Source organism: Copidosoma floridanum, unplaced genomic scaffold (assembly GCF_036245765.1).
Source record: "Copidosoma floridanum isolate Cflo_tuat_1 unplaced genomic scaffold, Cflo_Japanese_pri ptg000004l, whole genome shotgun sequence".
Classification (NCBI taxonomy): domain Eukaryota; kingdom Metazoa; phylum Arthropoda; class Insecta; order Hymenoptera; family Encyrtidae; genus Copidosoma; species Copidosoma floridanum.
Genome location: NW_028321881.1, coordinates 22821609 through 22839645, shown reverse-complemented (window position 1 = coordinate 22839645; position 18037 = coordinate 22821609). Strand labels below are relative to the sequence as shown.

The 18037-nt window shown below is 33.8% G+C and overlaps 1 protein-coding gene across 1 annotated transcript; it reads left to right on the top strand.

Moving 5' to 3' along the window:
• The first annotated feature begins 5051 nt into the window (after positions 1-5051).
• On the top strand, positions 5052-5615 carry LOC149375768 (uncharacterized). The gene is made up of 2 exons (XM_089596350.1): positions 5052-5251; positions 5297-5615. The coding sequence occupies exons 1-2, from the start codon at positions 5052-5054 to the stop codon at positions 5613-5615; spliced, it is 519 nt and encodes a 172-aa protein (XP_089452476.1).
• The last annotated feature ends 12422 nt before the right edge of the window (positions 5616-18037 follow it).

Sequence of the window (18037 nt, the reverse complement as noted above, 5' to 3'; positions counted from 1 at the left end):
CAGAATTTTTCGGTTTTTTTTTACACATTTAACTATACATTCAGCAAGATTACCCCAGTTCTAAGTAAATATTAATTCTTTTGAAGAATAAAGAGAGTTAAAATCGTGGTCGATCTGTTACGTATGAAAAAAAAAAATAAATAAAAAAAGAAAAAAAAAAAAATTAATAAATTTTTTTTTTTAACTATGAAGGCATGAAAAATTATATATTTTTATTGAAAAGTATTGTAAAAAAGTATACCAGTTTAAAGCTGTCAACAGCAGATAAGCATGGGTACGACGAAAAAATCTCCTGAATGGTAGAGCATGATTATATTTTTTTTCGTTCTACCACGGTATCATTCCACCTTAAAAGAAATTCTTTGTCTATGTTCAAGGTATCCCACGTACTAGTGTTAACAATCATTTTTGATTGCTCTTTATTAATTGAATAAAAATATGTACTGTGCTTGAAACCTGTAGTTTTATTAATTTAATTTTGTTACCTTTTTTTTTACTAATTTTAACTGTGCCTTGAAATAATCCCACATCTATCGTTTTTTGACGGTAATGCCGATAGGAGTTGAATAAAGCTCCTTTGGGACCCACTTCAGTAGTGCTTTTAAAATACCATTCTTCAGGGATTCTACTAGAAAATAAGTCCACTAATTGTTCAACTAATTGTAAAAAATTTTCCCTGCGTGGACTAAAATAATTCATAATCTTAAGTATTGATATTCAATACGTCCAATAGGTATACAAGCGAACGTCGATACACTTTAATCATTGCATCAATAGGCACATATGTATAGATGGCGGTACTCTTCATACAAGCACTCTCTATTACCATCCATACATGCCCTTTCTCAATATATAAGATATAGAAATAACTTGACAATACAAATCCACATTATTTCTTTTTCAAGAAATTTTCCTTTGGAGAAAATAATTCAGAACGAGAAAAAATCCTCCCCGGGTGCGGATCGAACACACAACCTCCTGTTTACTGGACAGTTGCTCTACCACTTGAGCTACCGAGGAGCTGTGCATTCACTCGCACCGTAAGTTTAGATAAGTTCTCGTTTTCAAATCTTAAGCTGTCTTTCACCTAAGCTCGATAATGTAGGCATGTGACTCTAATGCTTGTTGGTAAATTAGAATTCAATACGTCCAATAGGTATACAAGCGAACGTTGATACACTTTAATCGTTGCATCAATAGGCGCATATGTATAGATGGCGGTACTCTTCATACAAGCACTCTCTATTACCATCCATACATGCCCTTTCTCAATATATAAGATATAGAAATAACTTGACAATACAAATCCACATAATTTCTTTTTCAAGAAATTTTCCTTTGGAGAAAATAATTCAGAACGAGAAAAAATCCTCCCCGAGTGCGGATCGAACACACAACCTCCTGTTTACTAGACAGTTGCTCTACCACTTGAGCTACCGAGGAGCTGTGCATTCACTCGTACCGTAAGTTTAGATAAGTTCTCGTTTTCAATTCTTAAGCTGTCTTTCACCTAAGCTCGATAATGTAGGCATGTGACTCTAATGCTTGTTGGTAAATTAGAATTTAATACGTCCAATAGGTATACAAGCGAACGTCGATACACTTTAATCATTGCATAAATAGGCGCATATGTATAGATGGCGGTACTCTTCATACAAGCACTCTCTATTACCATCCATACATGCCCTTTCTCAATATATAAGATATAGAAATAACTTGACAATACAAATCCACATAATTTCTTTTTCAAGAAATTTTCCTTTGGAGAAAATAATTCAGAACGAGAAAAAATCCTCCCCGGGTGCGGATCGAACACACAACCTCCTGTTTACTAGACAGTTGCTCTACCACTTGAGCTACCGAGGAGCTGTGCATTCACTCGTACCGTAAGTTTAGATAAGTTCTCGTTTTCAATTCTTAAGCTGTCTTTCACCTAAGCTCGATAATGTAGGCATGTGACTCTAATGCTTGTTGGTAAATTAGAATTCAATACGGGAGGATTTTTTCTCGTTCTGAATTATTTTCTCCAAAGGAAAATTTCTTGAAAAAGAAATTATGTGGATTTGTATTGTCAAATTATTTCTATATCTTATATATTGAGAAAGGGCATGTATGGATGGTAATAGAGAGTGCTTGTATGAAGAGTACCGCTATCTATACATATGCGCCTATTAATGCAATGATTAAAGTGTATCGACGTTCGCTTGTATACCTATTGGACGTATTGAATTCTAATTTACCAACAAGCATTAGAGTCACATGCCTACATTATCGAGCTTAGGTGAAAGACAGCTTAAGAGTTGAAAACGACAACTTATCTAAACTTATGGTGCGAGTGAATGCACAGCTCCTCGGTAGCTCAAGTGGTAGAGCAACTGTCTAGTAAACAGGAGGTTGTGTGTTCGATCTGCACCCGGGGAGGATTTTTTCTCGTTCTGAATTATTTTCTCCAAAGGAAAATTTCTTGAAAAAGAAATTATGTGGATTTGTATTGTCAAGTTATTTCTATATCTTATATATTGAGAAAGGGCATGTATGGATGGTGATAGAGAGTGCTTGTATGAAGAGTACCGCCATCTATACATATGCGCCTATTGATGCAATGATTAAAGTGTATCGACGTTCGCTTGTATACCTATTAGACGTATTGAATTCTAATTTACCAACAAGCATTAGAGTCACATGCCTACTTAAGTATTGATGTTGTTGAAAATAATATTATAAAATATATGCATAGTTATCAATCAAGCGTTATAATAATTATTGTTGATGTTGTTACAAAAAAATTCACTTTTGGTTTAACTAATGCATCACATTTTTTCATGAATGATAAGTATATATATATATATATATATATATATATATATATATATATATATATATATATTTATATGTACTTACAAATGCCTGCTGTTTGCAAACTCGTTATCAATTAAAATCTCAGCTACCTTCGGAATGTATTCGTCAAATTTATTTGATTTGGATGGATTCACTGTATCTTGGCGATAGGCGGCCAAAACAAGTTTACCTACTGTTGATTGCAGTAAGTGACAATATATATCATTTTTTTTTATTTAGGAATCACCCACAATATAGTTAAATGTTAAGTGATCTGAAAAAAAGTATACATGCATGTAAAATTTATATAAAAAATTTGTTTGTGAACTACCTATATACACACCATTACAACCTCATAGGCATACATGCTCACACGCACACACTCATATATGAATTTATTTCAAATTTTATTATAGTGCACTACCCGGAAAATTACAAGAGTTGATATCGGGTGTCTATACGTCTATAAACACCAGATATCAACTTTCGCATAGCACCTCCCGCTCACGTTGTAACGATAGGGATATAGTTCATCAATCCTCGAAATCATCAGCAGCGAAGGAATACGGCGAGACTTGAACGGTCACCCATCTAAGTGCTGGCCGCATCCAACGCTGCTTAACTTCGGTGATCAACGAATTTATATAAGTTAACAGCTGCACCACCGTGTCGGTATCTTATACATATACGTCAACAAATCCACTCAACAATAAAAAGTGTTTTTTTCATACCTTCGTTACAATTTTCACTCTCACCAGGTGGAACTGTAATCAATAAAATTTTCTCTGCTTCAGTTTTAGCCTTTTTCTTGCTTGGTGTATATTCTTCTGTAGAGTTTTCTGTGCAGTTTAATTCTGATGACAGATTTAATAAGGACTGTCCTTTAACAAGGGTTGTATTAGAGTTCAATTGAGCTCCACTTGAGCAGAGTGTATCCGAAGGAACATCAATCAATGCTGTTGAAGTAGCTTGAAGAATGTTATAACCTAAATTAATATGTAACGATACAATAAATATGTATAAATGATCTACATAAAACCTGTAAACAGATTTGTAATGCAATTGGATGGAATGATACAAAATTGAAAATAGTTCAAAGTAAATGATAACAAGGATTTACCGGACAACCCACTTTGTTTATTTGGATTCAGATAACTATACATTTTACCTGAATTTTGTTGACGATCTTGCAGGTGCACTCACACATGAAATGTATACTTGTTTATCTAATGTTGGATGAAATTATACATTAGTAAAAGTGAGAAGGTTTGTAATCAAAGGACAATTGTAATGTATGAAAAAAATTTGGGTTACTTCTAGGTTAAACGATCAAGCACGAAAAACTGTAAGCATTTGTATCTTAAACTATATCATTTATACCATGTAAAATAGTATGCCGTATGTTTTCTGTTATAAGCTACCAGATCTTAAATACATCAATCCAATACTCACATGATTATATTAATTACTCTTTAACTATTTATACTAAAAACTGCAAGGAAATCCAGAGCAGGGCACATGCTGTGTTGCCAATTGACGTCAGCTGATGCTCACTACTTTCGAGCCTTGACTTTGTGCTGTCGAAGCCCGATCGGCTGGCTTTCGCAGCTCTTCCTAACAAGCTTTAATAGCTCACCACTATGGTGCGCTGTACACATCCGAAATATATCTTCCAACATACTTATCGTTGTTTTATGACAGCTCAACATCTATTTGTGCCCGTAGGAAACGTTTTTTGACGCAAGCAGACCCAAATAATCATGCAGTAAGAGCCCTAGCGTCACTTGAACACTGGTAGCGTATGCAAACAGGCTTTGAGAGCTAGCATTTTTTTTGCGTGTATGCTTTGCTTCGATAAACGACATCCACCGATTTTGGACGGCCGATGCCCTTTAGCTAAGCTGGTGATACGCTGGGCTCATATTCAAGCTTTGCATGGAGGAGCCTGGCTGACCAGCGCATTTGTCGCTCGCAAAGCCTGGATCATCGGCGGGCGTCGCCGAATCAAGAGCTTCTTGAATAGGTGCCTCATCTGCACTTGCTTGCAGGTGCGGCCAACCACTCAACATATGGCATTACTGCCAGCTGCTTGAATTACTCCCACTCGTGCATTTCAATGCACTGGCGTGGACTACGCCAGACCCTTCAACATATTGTCGGCCAAGGGATGAGGCCTCCGTACTAGTAAGGGCTACGTAGCCGTGTTCGTCTGCATGGCCTCGAAGGCAATTCATCCGGAGCTCGTGGGCAACCTATCAACTGACTTATTTTTTGGAGCGCTTACCAGATTTTGTGCTCGTCGAGGCTGGCCAATCGAGATCTGGAGTGACAACGCCACCTGTTTCCATGCTGCCGATCGCAAGCTTCGTGACACCATCCAAGATGCTGAATTGCGCTGGGATCGTATCACTGAGTAGTTGGCCAATCAAGGGATATCTTGGAGATTTATCCCCCCTAGAGCCCCACACTTCGGAGTACTTTGGGAGGCTGGCGTCAAGGCTATGAAAATCTATCTCCACCACACCATCGGATTCCGTAATCTCACCTACGAGGAGCTTTCCACTGTCCTAACCAGCATCAAAGCTGTGCTCAACAACCGTCTGCTCACGCTATTGACAGGAGGCCTGGACGATCTGGACGTTCTCACCCCTGGACATTTCCTAGTCAACAGATCTCTAGACTCTGTCATCGACTCCAGCTCTTCAACTCAGAATCTCGATCGTCTCACGCATTGGGAGCTTATACGCGGCATCAGAGCCCAATTTTGGACTCGCTGAAGCCGTGAGTACCTAAACACACTCTAACAGCGGCCTAAGTGGAAGATCCATCGGCGAAATTTACAGATCAATCACGTCGTCACCGTATTGGATCCCATGCTCCTCCAGTCCAGCGGGTTGTGGCCTCTCAGCCAAATCACCCAGGTCCACCCCGGGTCTGATGGACTCGTCAGAGCCGCCACCGTTCGAACCAGTACTGGTGAATACGTTCGCCCCACACGCTAACTCTGCCTCCTGCCCACAAACCCCCCCCCCCCCATCGCTGACGACCAAGCTGATTCAGGCTCAACCGAGCCAGACACGGCGGGCGGAGATTAAGATCATTTTAGAAATGAGGCTGGCGAATTGTTTGTAATTGGCACCTCCGGCCATTAACGAGGGGCACTACCAGCAGAAACGGGAGGCGTGGATACTTTTTTCAGTGTGTGTGCGGGCGAAAATGTATTGGAATATAGTGTGTTTGTCCTTTCTTCCCATGTTATCTTATGTGAGGATTTATTAGTTCAGTTCTTAACACATTAAAACTGTTTTTTTTTTGTTTTTTTTTTTCTAATGCTAAACTCTATATATTACACTTACCATGTGTTCAAAAAATTTCACAAATCTAATACTATTATAAATAGCAGTTACTCGTGCAACTAGAGTATGTTATGATAAATAAAATTAGAGCTAATAAAACATAATAATCAATGGTCCATGGATTTTTAACCCACTCTTCCATGGACTTCACAAATGGTAAAAGATTTTTTTCTGGTAAATTTTGTTCTTTAGCATTGACAGTACAAAAACCTAAATCGTATTTATAAAAAATATTAATTTTATCAATCTACTCTGCATTCATACAATTAATATCTTTATTTTTAATAATGCATAATACTTTTTCTTTCCTTTTTGCTTCAATACGTGCAACCTTTAACTCTTTAGGTTGATTTTTGTAACACTATGTCTGAAAGCTTAAGCATGTAATTTAAGACATTTTTTTGACGCAAAATAACGTCAACACGTTGCACAAGTTCGGTTTAACAAATCTGAATGCATGCTTTGACAATAAAAATCATAAAGTGATACATTAAACTGGTCACAATCAATGGACACTAAATTTTTTGCTGTTAAAGTTTGAAATAACTGTAGAAATTCAGTATTTGGATAATTTTTCTTAAACTTCAACGCACTTATTAAACCTGTATCTTTATTTTGCTTGCCAAGATTCGGAGGTAAAAGAAATCTAGTTGATAAAACAGACTTCAAGTTGCTTCTTATTGAATCACAGCATCGTATATTATAACATTTACTTGTCTGTTAAAAAAGATTTATACACACTTTGATTACTTAAAAATTTTCTGAAACTTTTGCTTTTTTTTTAAATATAAATAAAAATTTTTCTACTTTCTGCAATTTTACCAGACTCACTTAAAGTAAAAAAGTTACGTAAAAAATTAAAATCTACTACGTAATATGTCAAATGTAAAATACCTGCAGTAAATATTGTGACTCCCGCACATGAATCATTCTTGATCAATTTCTAAATTTATATCGGAATGCTCTAAAGGTTATTAATATTCAACAATGACTGCATAGTTTTCTATTACCATTTTATTTCAAACATAAGCCAAACTTTCTCCTGCGTTGGCAAAATTTTTAAGTTCAAGTTCATTATCCATAATTTTACCTGCACTATCGAGATGATTGCCAAAGGTATCATGGGGTAAAATAAGTGCTGAAAGTTGATCACTTAAGTGGGCCATTATTCTTTCTACTCTGTTGAAATAACTACGACCTGGGGCATTTGTTGCGACGAATTTTGCATCAAAATCGAAAGATTTAAAATGATCAATTGCAAATTTAATAATTTTAGCATATCTGAAGGAAACAAAACAAATTTTTTTTATTATTTGGTTCAATTTATACTAATAGAATTTTTTTTCAAAGCCAAGTAAAAATATTAAAATAAGTAATAACAAGGAATGAAAATTTTCGTTTTGAAATTTGATCTTTTAAAATGTTGTTTAGCAAAAAGTTTTTTAATTTATTTTTATGATTACAGCATTATTTAAAAACGAAGAAGTACCTGGGATTTTCGTTCAGCTCTCTGTCAACAATTATAATAACTATAGGTTCAATTTAATCTTTAACTTTTATAAAAGGTTCAAATTTTTCAAGTTCGATCAAACGCTTAAAATCTTTAGAATGACTAGAGGCACTAGAGGAGTCGTGTTTCCCACTGCGTATCGCTATGTTAGTAGATCCTGACTACGTGACAGATTCAGGATCTCCCAAGCCTTATGCTTTTATTGCAACAGCTGAATAAACAGGAGGGATCAATTCATGCCTTTGAGCTTTAAAAAAGTCATGGTCTGGAAGCGACACATTGACCTCTACGTGCATAAGTACAGGTGACTGTTTTTGTGCAGCAGTAAGTCCTATCGGCACGCGGCATTTATCATCTTGAAAAAGTAAAAAAAACTTGTTTTGGTCCTAATAAATATGCTAAATATTCAAGAGCTCGAATTGATGCAGTACAAAACCACGCATCAGGATGGGCTTTATGTCAATGATTCTGTGCCTTACACAAACGCACGAGAACTGTTTTTTCGTGCCTTTTGCCTTCGTGAGAAATTGAATTTTTCGAAAGTAGTCGCAAGTATGGTGCAGTTTTTGATAGTTCAAATCCCACTTCTATTAGTTTTTTATGTAAATCTTTCAGAGTTCTGCAGACTTTTATTTCTTTCGTACGTCGTCTGGCATGCGCTGCTACACAAAACTCGCGATATCTACGATTTTTTTTTAAAGTTCAGGTTGACTATCTTCATATGGTGACTTTCCAGCTAAGTGTTGGACCCTTACTATCATTGCAGGTTTACCAAAAGACTCGACTTTTGTTTTTTACTATTTGTGCGATATTTAACTTGGTGATCTGCATTTTTTGCTTTGATTTTAATATCTGTTTTAATTTATTAAGCTTATTTTTTATTTTATATGTGTCACCTTGGGATTCTGTTCCAAGATTACTATTTCTTGGTAAGTATTAACCATTTAATTTACTCTCCAAAGCAGCAATTCTAATTTTCATTCCTTTTTGAGCAGGTTCCACATATTGTCGTTTTAAAACTGAACGAATTTCTGATTTATCATGAGTGTTTGTAAATATATTTGCTTTTACATTTAGTTCTAATTTGCTAGCCTAGAAAACAAAATTCGAACACTTCAAGAAATCGATTGTTTTGAATTATATATATTTATTTGATCCAAGTCTTATGATATTTCATATTTAAAATAATATTTTGGACTGCAAGAATTGAAAAATAATTGCAAAACAATCACATAGTTCAAGAACTTTAACAATAATTTAAACGATTTCTTTATTTACCTTAGCTTTAGCAAAGAAGCCTAAAATATTCGATTTATTTGTAACACTCTTATGTTTTTAAGATGCTTCTCGTTGGCTTATAAAATTAGAGAATCCGTTTGCGTAATTCTTAAAATGTTTTTTTGTATCGTTCCACTATTCATTTGCACTTACTTGCGAATCTTTGGCACTAAGGTTTGGGAATGCACGTTTATACGTTTTAAAAAACTCTGATATAACGAATTTAGAGTTAATGATGTCACACATAGTATTCTTTCACTATTGATGATCAACTTAAGACTGAAATTAGAAAGCATTTTAATGCAGAAGCGAAAGTACAATCCCACTTGCTAGAAAGCTTATCGATTGTTATCTTTGAAGAATTAGTGGTGGTACAGAATGTAAACAAAGTGCAAAATAATTAGCTAAAAGCAACCAGTGCACGTCAGCCGTTTTCGTCGATATATTGTTTCAGTGAAAAAATAGAAAAACAGAATCTTATAAAATACTTACGTAAGATTTCTTACTACTCCTCCTTTCCTTACGTAAAAAAGAGTAAGAAAGTACGACATTTTCTTTCAACTCTCATATCTTTCCGTTATTGATGCACATTTACTTATTTAATAGGCTGCAAGCAATAAGTTTATTTATTTAACTATGAAGTCTTAAACAGTAGATTAATCCCTATTATGTTTTTCCTTAGTTGCTGAGGAAAAATAAAAGAGATTGCGTGCAAGCTCTTCTGTTGTTCAAGTTAAAAATATTATTCGATCTCAATTTATAATTACGAAGCCCGTTAATTATTAGAGCTTTATAGCTTGAATTTAAGTATTTATTTTTGACATTAATTATTAATGCAGTAGTGAGTGAGCCCTGATTCTGACTGAGCTAAATGATTTTGCTATTATCTTTCAAGTGATGATAAATAAATATCTGTAAAATATAGGCTCTGAGTTACTCAATTATTTTTATTTGATTCTACAATCAATGTGTAAGAACTTACAAGTTGGCTTCGGAGCTCCACCAGCCAATTAGTTAATTATTTCATTAAGTAGAAGATAAATAAATAAATAATTATGAATCGTCAGCACAGATTCCATATTATACTTTTCTTTAATGACTAAAATTAAAAGTGAAAAGGTTGTGATTAAGATGTAAGTCAGGTGCAATAATTTTTTTAATTATTACTTTTAAAATTTAAACTTTTACAGTAAGTGTTAAAACACTTATACCAAGAAATATAAGAAAAAGAAATTAAATTTTTTTTATTGAGTCAAAAATTTTTTAAACAGTAAGTAGACGTGTAATGATACTCCATCCGAACATTTCTTTCTATATCTCTGTTAATGAGTCCATATTCATCTTTCATTAAGCAGATCTCTAAATCTTGGTGTCCTCAAAAAGCTTTTGAATAAAACATTTTTGGATAGCTTTAAAAATTTTCAAGGTCCAATATTTCTCAAAAGTAATATTATGTGTATTTTTCATACCAAAACATGATTTAATTTTTCAAATCTCACATCTCAATGATCCTTCGTAGCTTTTAATAACTTTTTACAAGAATCATTTTTAAGTTTTTTTAAAGTTTAAACTGTTTAAATGAGTATCAAAACACTCATACCAAGCACTTGGGCTTTCTCTTAATCTATACAACGCTTTATCTAATTTTAATACCACATTTGAACCATTATCATAGCCTTGTGGCTGCTTCACATATAATTCAGATTTGACTTTACCGTTTAAAAACGCTATTTCGAAATGTATTTGTTCAATAATTGAATTATTTTGACAACAATAAGAAAGTAAAGTTTTCAAAAATTGTATTTTTGCCACTAGTAAGTAGATACCGTCAATTTAATTATTTTGCTGGAATCCTCTTACTTCTATTTCTACTTTATTTCACGCTTCTATTCATCGCATTATTATAAAAAAACAAGTGCTTTATCATTCGTATAATTTACATAATTAATACTCCTACAAAATTTTCATATCTGTATATATCAGGCATGTTTTTCTAGTTAACCATCTTTAATTTAAATGTTAGTTTTATTATTTTACTGATTCTAAAAAAATACAGTCCATGCTATCTCAGATAATATCAAGGTGTCTTGCATCTATTATTTTATTATTTATTAGAACTCTATAACCATTGTTTTCGTAACTGTTGAGAATTAAATAACTGTCAATTATAGTCATGTATATTAAATTTTGTGTTATATACATACGATTTTATTTAATGTACTGTGGCGTCGTCATCTGCAACGGTGTTACTGCTCATTCCCTGTTCAACTCTTGAATGATCAAGACGCATTCTTATGAAGTGATGAATATCGCCATCTTGCTTAATTGTATTTGCCGAATAAATACTTTTCTTACCTACAAAAGTGAGCTTATTCATTCTATTTATTCTGCCACTGATATTTTATCAGGTTATGAGCCCAGAGTCAACGTTTTTAGCTGCAAAGTTTTTTGTTTTGTCTATTTGTGGGAGAGAAAAAGAAGACGATAAATTCGCGTCGGCTTTTTTTCTCTTCTATTTGTTATATTCATGGGGATTAAAAAAAGATGGAAACATTCGAGACAGGTAATGCAGTAGCGAAAGGAGAAGAACATTTGAAATTTCTAAGTAAATACGATATGACTGGGCACCAGCAGACCCGTGCTCCTGAGGATAGTGAGGTTTGAGACGAATCAATGGCAGACATTATAAATGATTCTTCCACGGCCACTCGAGGTAGGTGACGTATATGAAAGTGCGTGAATAAGAGCAATATGTGTAATTCGTAATTAATTTATGAGTGATAAAAATTTGTTTGGTCGGTCAATTCATTTGACAAACTCGAGATGCATGCATGCTACTCGTTTGATTCAAATTAAAAAAAAAAATTTGAGATGCATGCTATTCATTTTATTCAAAATTAAATTAAAAAATTCAAAATGCATGCATATTTGTTTGATTTGCAATAAAGCTATTTTTTCGAATTTCGAGAAATTCATTATTTGATAACAAATTCAAAGATAAAATTAATTTGGATTCGTTGAGTATAAAATAGCTGACGGTGTTACGTGGGGCTTACGGTGCGGGAATAAATAATAGGTCGACTTGTGGATAATTTGTGTTTTATGGTAATTCCTTATATTTAAGGGAATCCGCGCGTGTCCTAATCTCGTGGTCTCAGTCCTTTCGCTCTCCTGTCTCTCGCTGATCTCCCTTTTACTCTGTCCCTTTGCTCTACTTTTCCTATCACTTCTCCTCTCTATTCTCTTACGTCTTAGGCCCAAGCGAGCGGAGGCGCATTTACGTATAGCTATATGCTATCGTTCGTAACGTGTCCGAGGCTGCGACGCCGACGTCCTCGATGGCAATTTTGTTCTCTATCTGCATGTTTGTGGTAGAGTACTGTCTGTATTATGTTGTTTGTGTTGTACAGTATTTTTGGTTAGAGGAAAGAGGATGGTCTGAAGCGCTCTGTCCCTATTTCCTCTAATGGTTCATTTTGCTGTATTTTATGTGTATACATTTTTGTTTATTGTTTACGCGTTTTCCTCGTACAAAAATTTTTTTCTAAGATTCTATTAATTACTTATATTACATGATCACTTAACTGTACATTTCTTGCTTCTTATTTACGTACATATAAACTATAAAATGGTTTGTAATAATAATTTATTTTCGCATAACACAATAGTTAATACAGCTGTCAATTTCGTGCTTTTTTTTTGTTTCATAGTCAAGATATCGAGGGTCAAGGAGTTACTGGTTAACTTATTTCTAGTTGTGTTGATATCAATTGTGGTCAAGGAAGTCGAGGGTCGAGGGCTTACTGTTTAACATATTTCTAATGTTGTTGCTGTTTTTGCTGATCCTACTATAAATTTTTATTAACGTTTTAACTATTTTTAATGTTGTTTTTATTATAATTATTATTATTGTATTTTTATCATTATTATATACATATTTTGTTTCTTTTTTTTTCAACTACTTATATTTTATATCGTATTTTATGATACATTTGCTTCTAAAATGTCTGTGATTGAGTACATCCATCATTATATTTAAATTACACAAAAAATCCATAATTTCGCTTATTTCCTACCTATTTGTATTACATACTAATATCAGCAATTTTAACCCACAAATGTTTTACGATCGTTGTCGAGTATGCGCTGGTCCTTGAAAAAGTCTTCATTTTTGTTACTGTTTATACCTATTTATTATTCTCTTACAATTGTAACTATTAATTTGTTATTAGCGCTTGTTTTTCATTATTGCTATTAATTTTTCAAGTTGAATCGTAGGTGACCGAGTACTGTTGCTCTACAATGTTGTCTCTGTAACTAATCTATAATACGTAATAGTAAAAAGGGCCCTTTGATGAAAAACGGCACTTGGATACAACCGTTGTAACGAAGAAATAGAAGGTGTGTTGCGTAAATATACTGAATCTTCGCACCCAACGTACTACGGTAAAATTAATCTGTTAATAACTTATTATGTATATAGACTTTTTTCATTCGGTGGTTATGTCTTGCACCCCTTTTACATGTATATTTTCTTGCCTTATGTTTAATTCTTGCTTTTCTATCACTAACTGTTTTTTTTTTTTTTTTTTTTTTTTTTTTTTTTTTTTTTTTTTTTTTTTTTTTTTTTTTTTTTTTTTTTTTTTTTTTTTTTTTTTTTTTTTTTTTTTTATTACTCTTATTAGTAGACTCTGAAGGATATGTTAATTGCGTACGCAATTCGATCATACATACAAAATGTGTATTTTTCTTTTTTTTTTCCACTCGATGTCAGTTAAAAATATTTCTCAGCTATAATTAATAATTGGCTCTTTTCTAATTTGGGACTATGTACATTGTTGGAAGGGAAAATTCATAGGCAATTCGTAAGTATTTTTTTTAGGCAAAACTTTGTTGGTTTTTTTTTTCTCATTTCTGTACAACACGCAAATACTTGGCTTTTTTTTACTGGGCTCTTGTTAGCCAATACTAGAATTTTTGGCTCCTCTGTACATCGTCATTTATCAAGCTGTGTTTTTTTTTATGGTATGTATGTTTTCTGCTATTGTAGTGTTGATATTCACTGATGATATCGTGTGGTGTTCCAGTAGCAGAGTTGCTCAATCATTCTGGCAATCTATATTTTATTTTCACTGCGGATTCTTCAGAATTATATTGCAGGTATCTGCTAAGGATGTTCTGACTTCTTTTATAAGACTTTTGACTCATATTATACTCTTGAGCAGAATTTTTCCCGTATGAATACACATGTGTGTACATATACACAAATTTCTTCTTTGATATATATTTTACAGCCATTGGATTTTCTTTTGAGAATTGTGTCCTATAAGCTCTACAATGTAGTGTTATTATGCATGTATATGCTGTTGTCATTGGCATTGTGAAATGGTGCCTTAGATCTCATTGTGACTTTAATCCCTTTCACAGTGGGAGAGATCTTAGCTTAAATGTCTTCCAAGCCAAATGCGTGTGAGTATTTCCCTTGTTTAGTTTCATTTTAGTCTCGTTGTGTAAAACGAAACTCCAGTATTTCCAGTAGTTGTTACTGTCCTTTGATAACTGTTCAATCCAAATCTTATGATCAATTGTGCAGTCATAGCTTTTTTGTGATCTCCAATAGACGATTCTTAAAGTTGAACTAGGGTCTATTTATTTTGACATTTTAATAGTAGGTTAGAAACATCGGGAATGACCATGAATAGAGTAATTGATGGATTGTAGCTGAGGGCGCGTTTGGTTAAAATTTTTAATTGTAGCTGTATTTCTTGATAGTTAAAATCAAAATAATTCGAAAAAAGATTTTTTTTCTTAGAAGATTGCATTTCACCTCCTTTACAATCTACTAATTACACTGTTCTAAAGGGTAACACATATAATTATAAACGTAATTGAAAATGTTTGATTATTCAATCCTTCCTTTTTTTTTTCTTTTTTATAATGTTTTTGTTTTCCATGTTTTTTTTTTACAAAAATACAACACTAACAATTGTTGTTGTTTTTTTTTACAAAAATACAACACTAACAATTATTGTTTTTTTTTTTAATTATTATTATTATTATTGTCACATTTTTCCCTATAGTTCTGAGTACAAGTATACAATTTTCTTATCATGAACAATATCTCTCATTGTTTTTTTTTTTTTTTGCTTTTACTTTGCACGGGCGTCTTAGAAGAGTGTTGATTAATTAAATGTCTGTTGGTTACGATGTTATTTGTTATTTTTTATTTTCTACCCTCATAATTCGTTATTCTCTCGCAGCTCGTCCAAGGGACGCGAAATAAAAAGAGGCTTCTTTCTAATAAGTTCTAAATGTACTTGTTGGCGTTGATTTCGTAAGGAGAAGCTTCCGATTTCTAAAACATCTGTACGTTACGTTTATGTGTGCATTTTTGTGTATCTGTCTACATATTCAATTATTGATCCTCTATATTTCTGCACTTTCGTTTCTGTCCTTCCAAGGGCCAATAGAAGAAAAAAAAATACGTGGTCATTCCGTAGTTTCTTGCTCCTTTTCCTTTTCGTTCTCCGTTGGGTGTGGGGATCATAATATCCACGCCTTTTTGATTTTGTCAACATGTGCTACGCATATTTCGTTGTCTTTTTGTAATTTTACGTTGTGATTTTTGTAATCCATGCCTATTATTTCATATGGCCCTTCAAAATAGTCGTCTTACTTCCCTTTGGATAGTTCTTTTAATATGTATACTACTTTTTTCCATAAAGAACTTTGTATTATGTTTCTTGTCGTGATAGTATTTTGATCTATACTTATTTTGCATCTGAGTCATTCCTGTTAGCGTTCATCATTGTGTGAGGTTCCCTGTTATTTGTTTTAGTGAGTCTGTGTATCTTTGTCCTTTTTCCAGCTGCCTTAAGCTTGACAAAAGTTTTGCACGTTGGCCAAATAGAAGCTCGTGTGGGTAGTAGCCTTTGCTCTCGTGCTCTGATATATTGTATGCCAGTACGCACACTGGTAGTATCTCGTTCCATTTTTCGGTTTGGCTAACGTATGACTTCAAATATTCTGTCAGTACGTGGTGCATACGATCGATCATACCGTTGCTTTGTGGATGGTAAGCTGTGATTCCGATTTTGTCAACTTTAAATAGTTTCTCTGGGGCTCCAAAGTATGCAATGAATCTGTCCATTAGGGCTCTTACTGTTTCTTTGGCCATTGCTTTCTGAACGGGGGCCAGCACTATATATTTGGTTAGCCAATCTTGTATTGATAAAATGTGTGTATTGTTGCGAGCTGATAGTTGGTTTATTGGTCCATAGAAGTCTATCGATATCTTTTCGAATGGTCTGCTTGGAGTGTCAGTGATCACCATGGCTTGTTTTGTTTTTACTCGCACTAGCTTTTTCGTTCGGCATGACGAGCAGCCAAGTACGTATTGCCTTGCGTCTGGCCTCATATTTCGCCAATAAAAATCTTTCACTATTTTGCTATATGATTTATTAATACTACGGTGTCCTCCGACTACTAACTCGTGATATTCTTTTATTAACTTATATCTCTGATCTACTAGTGGCACTACCAATGTATTTGTGTATAGTGTAGCGCTTATTTTTATGCCTCTGAGGAATTCCTTAAACTGTTCGACTAAGTATATCCATTGGTTGAGATTTAGTATTGCTAAGTCTCTTACCAGTCCTATTGTTTTCAAGTAGTTTACCATTACTAGTGATCTAAGGGCTACCACACATTTCTTTATGTCGGATTTCATCGCTGAATTCTCGAAGTAAATTTTCGCGTACATCAAGTGGCGCGGTAGCGCCACATGCAAGTTTGAGTAACAGACGGTGCATGGCTACCGCGACACTATATACGCTCGAGTTCACATTTTGAATTTTCGAAATGGTAAAAAAAATATTTAACATCATCATATATGTAGTAGTGTGATGTTATTCGGCTTTTCTGATGCTAAACTATAATTTAAAAAAAAAATTCCGACCAGAAAAGCTTTTTTAATTGTTTTATCATATATACGTTCTTAAAAAGTGCTGATTTTATTTCAAGAATTATTACGTTCAGACCAAAAAGTTCCGACTCTTAAGTTAGCCACGGACGAGCTTTAGTAGTATATATCGAGCTAGTGTTCAGTTCGATGTGAAGTTAGTCGCGCTAAGAGTATTTACTTTATTTATATTATTATATATATGTGGGTGTGTATATTATGATAATAATAAATTCAAGGTACTGAAACAATCAATGTATCAGATCTCATCTCATCTCATCTCAGAAAAATATACAATAATTTCAATGATTAGCATCACATCGATAAATTTTCTTGATTCCCTGGTCATTGTTAAACACAGACAGTGGCGCTGTAGTAGCATTTCTTGATGCCCTAGTCACAGTAGGCTATGGACGCGCAGTACGTTGCGAAGTTCATGTGGTCGTTACGAACGAGTCGTATCGACGCCGGTGTCAGAAACAACACAATCATGTAATTCGTTGCCAAGACTGTGATAGGTGAATAACTACGGAACAGCCTGATTATATTGTCAGGTTACACTTACTTGAATCAACAACAAAATCTTATACACTACAAAAAATTATAGATGACAATATAAGAGATTGGATGACTTCTACAATTGACTGCGGTAATGGCTGTAAACGGAAAATAATAGAAAAGACTGAAATAACTGTGAGCAATAGTATAATTCTAGTACAATTAGAACTATTTTCTGTGACCGAATATGGTACCCATGAAGTCAATACTGTCAATGTTTAACCCAATAATGCTATTAATAAAATAGTTGGTCCTAAGATTAATGAAATACCACAATCAAAAATAAAAATAGGGAAAAGAATGTATAAGGCTATTAGTGGTGTATTTCATCATGGCACAACAACTTCTAGCGGGCATTATACTTATACGCTCCATCAAGAAAATCAATGGATAAAAGTGGATAATAAAAACGTTCAGAAAAGACCTTGGCCAAGATGTGCTAAAGATCTTTTCATTTTGATCTGAGAACAAATCCCTTAAGAAATCGTAAGGAAAGAATTTTATATCAGAAAAGTTATGAAATCTATAAGAAAAATA

What these genes read in the sequence shown, in the direction of transcription:
- LOC149375768 (XM_089596350.1), top strand. Translation starts at nt 5,052, where the DNA reads ATGGCCTCGAAGGCAATTCATCCGGAGCTCGTGGGCAACCTATCAACT. An exon ending in CGCTGGGATCGTATCACTGA is followed by an intron (nt 5,252 to 5,296) that starts GTAGTTGGCCAA and finishes TATCCCCCCTAG; the next exon opens with AGCCCCACACTTCGGAGTAC.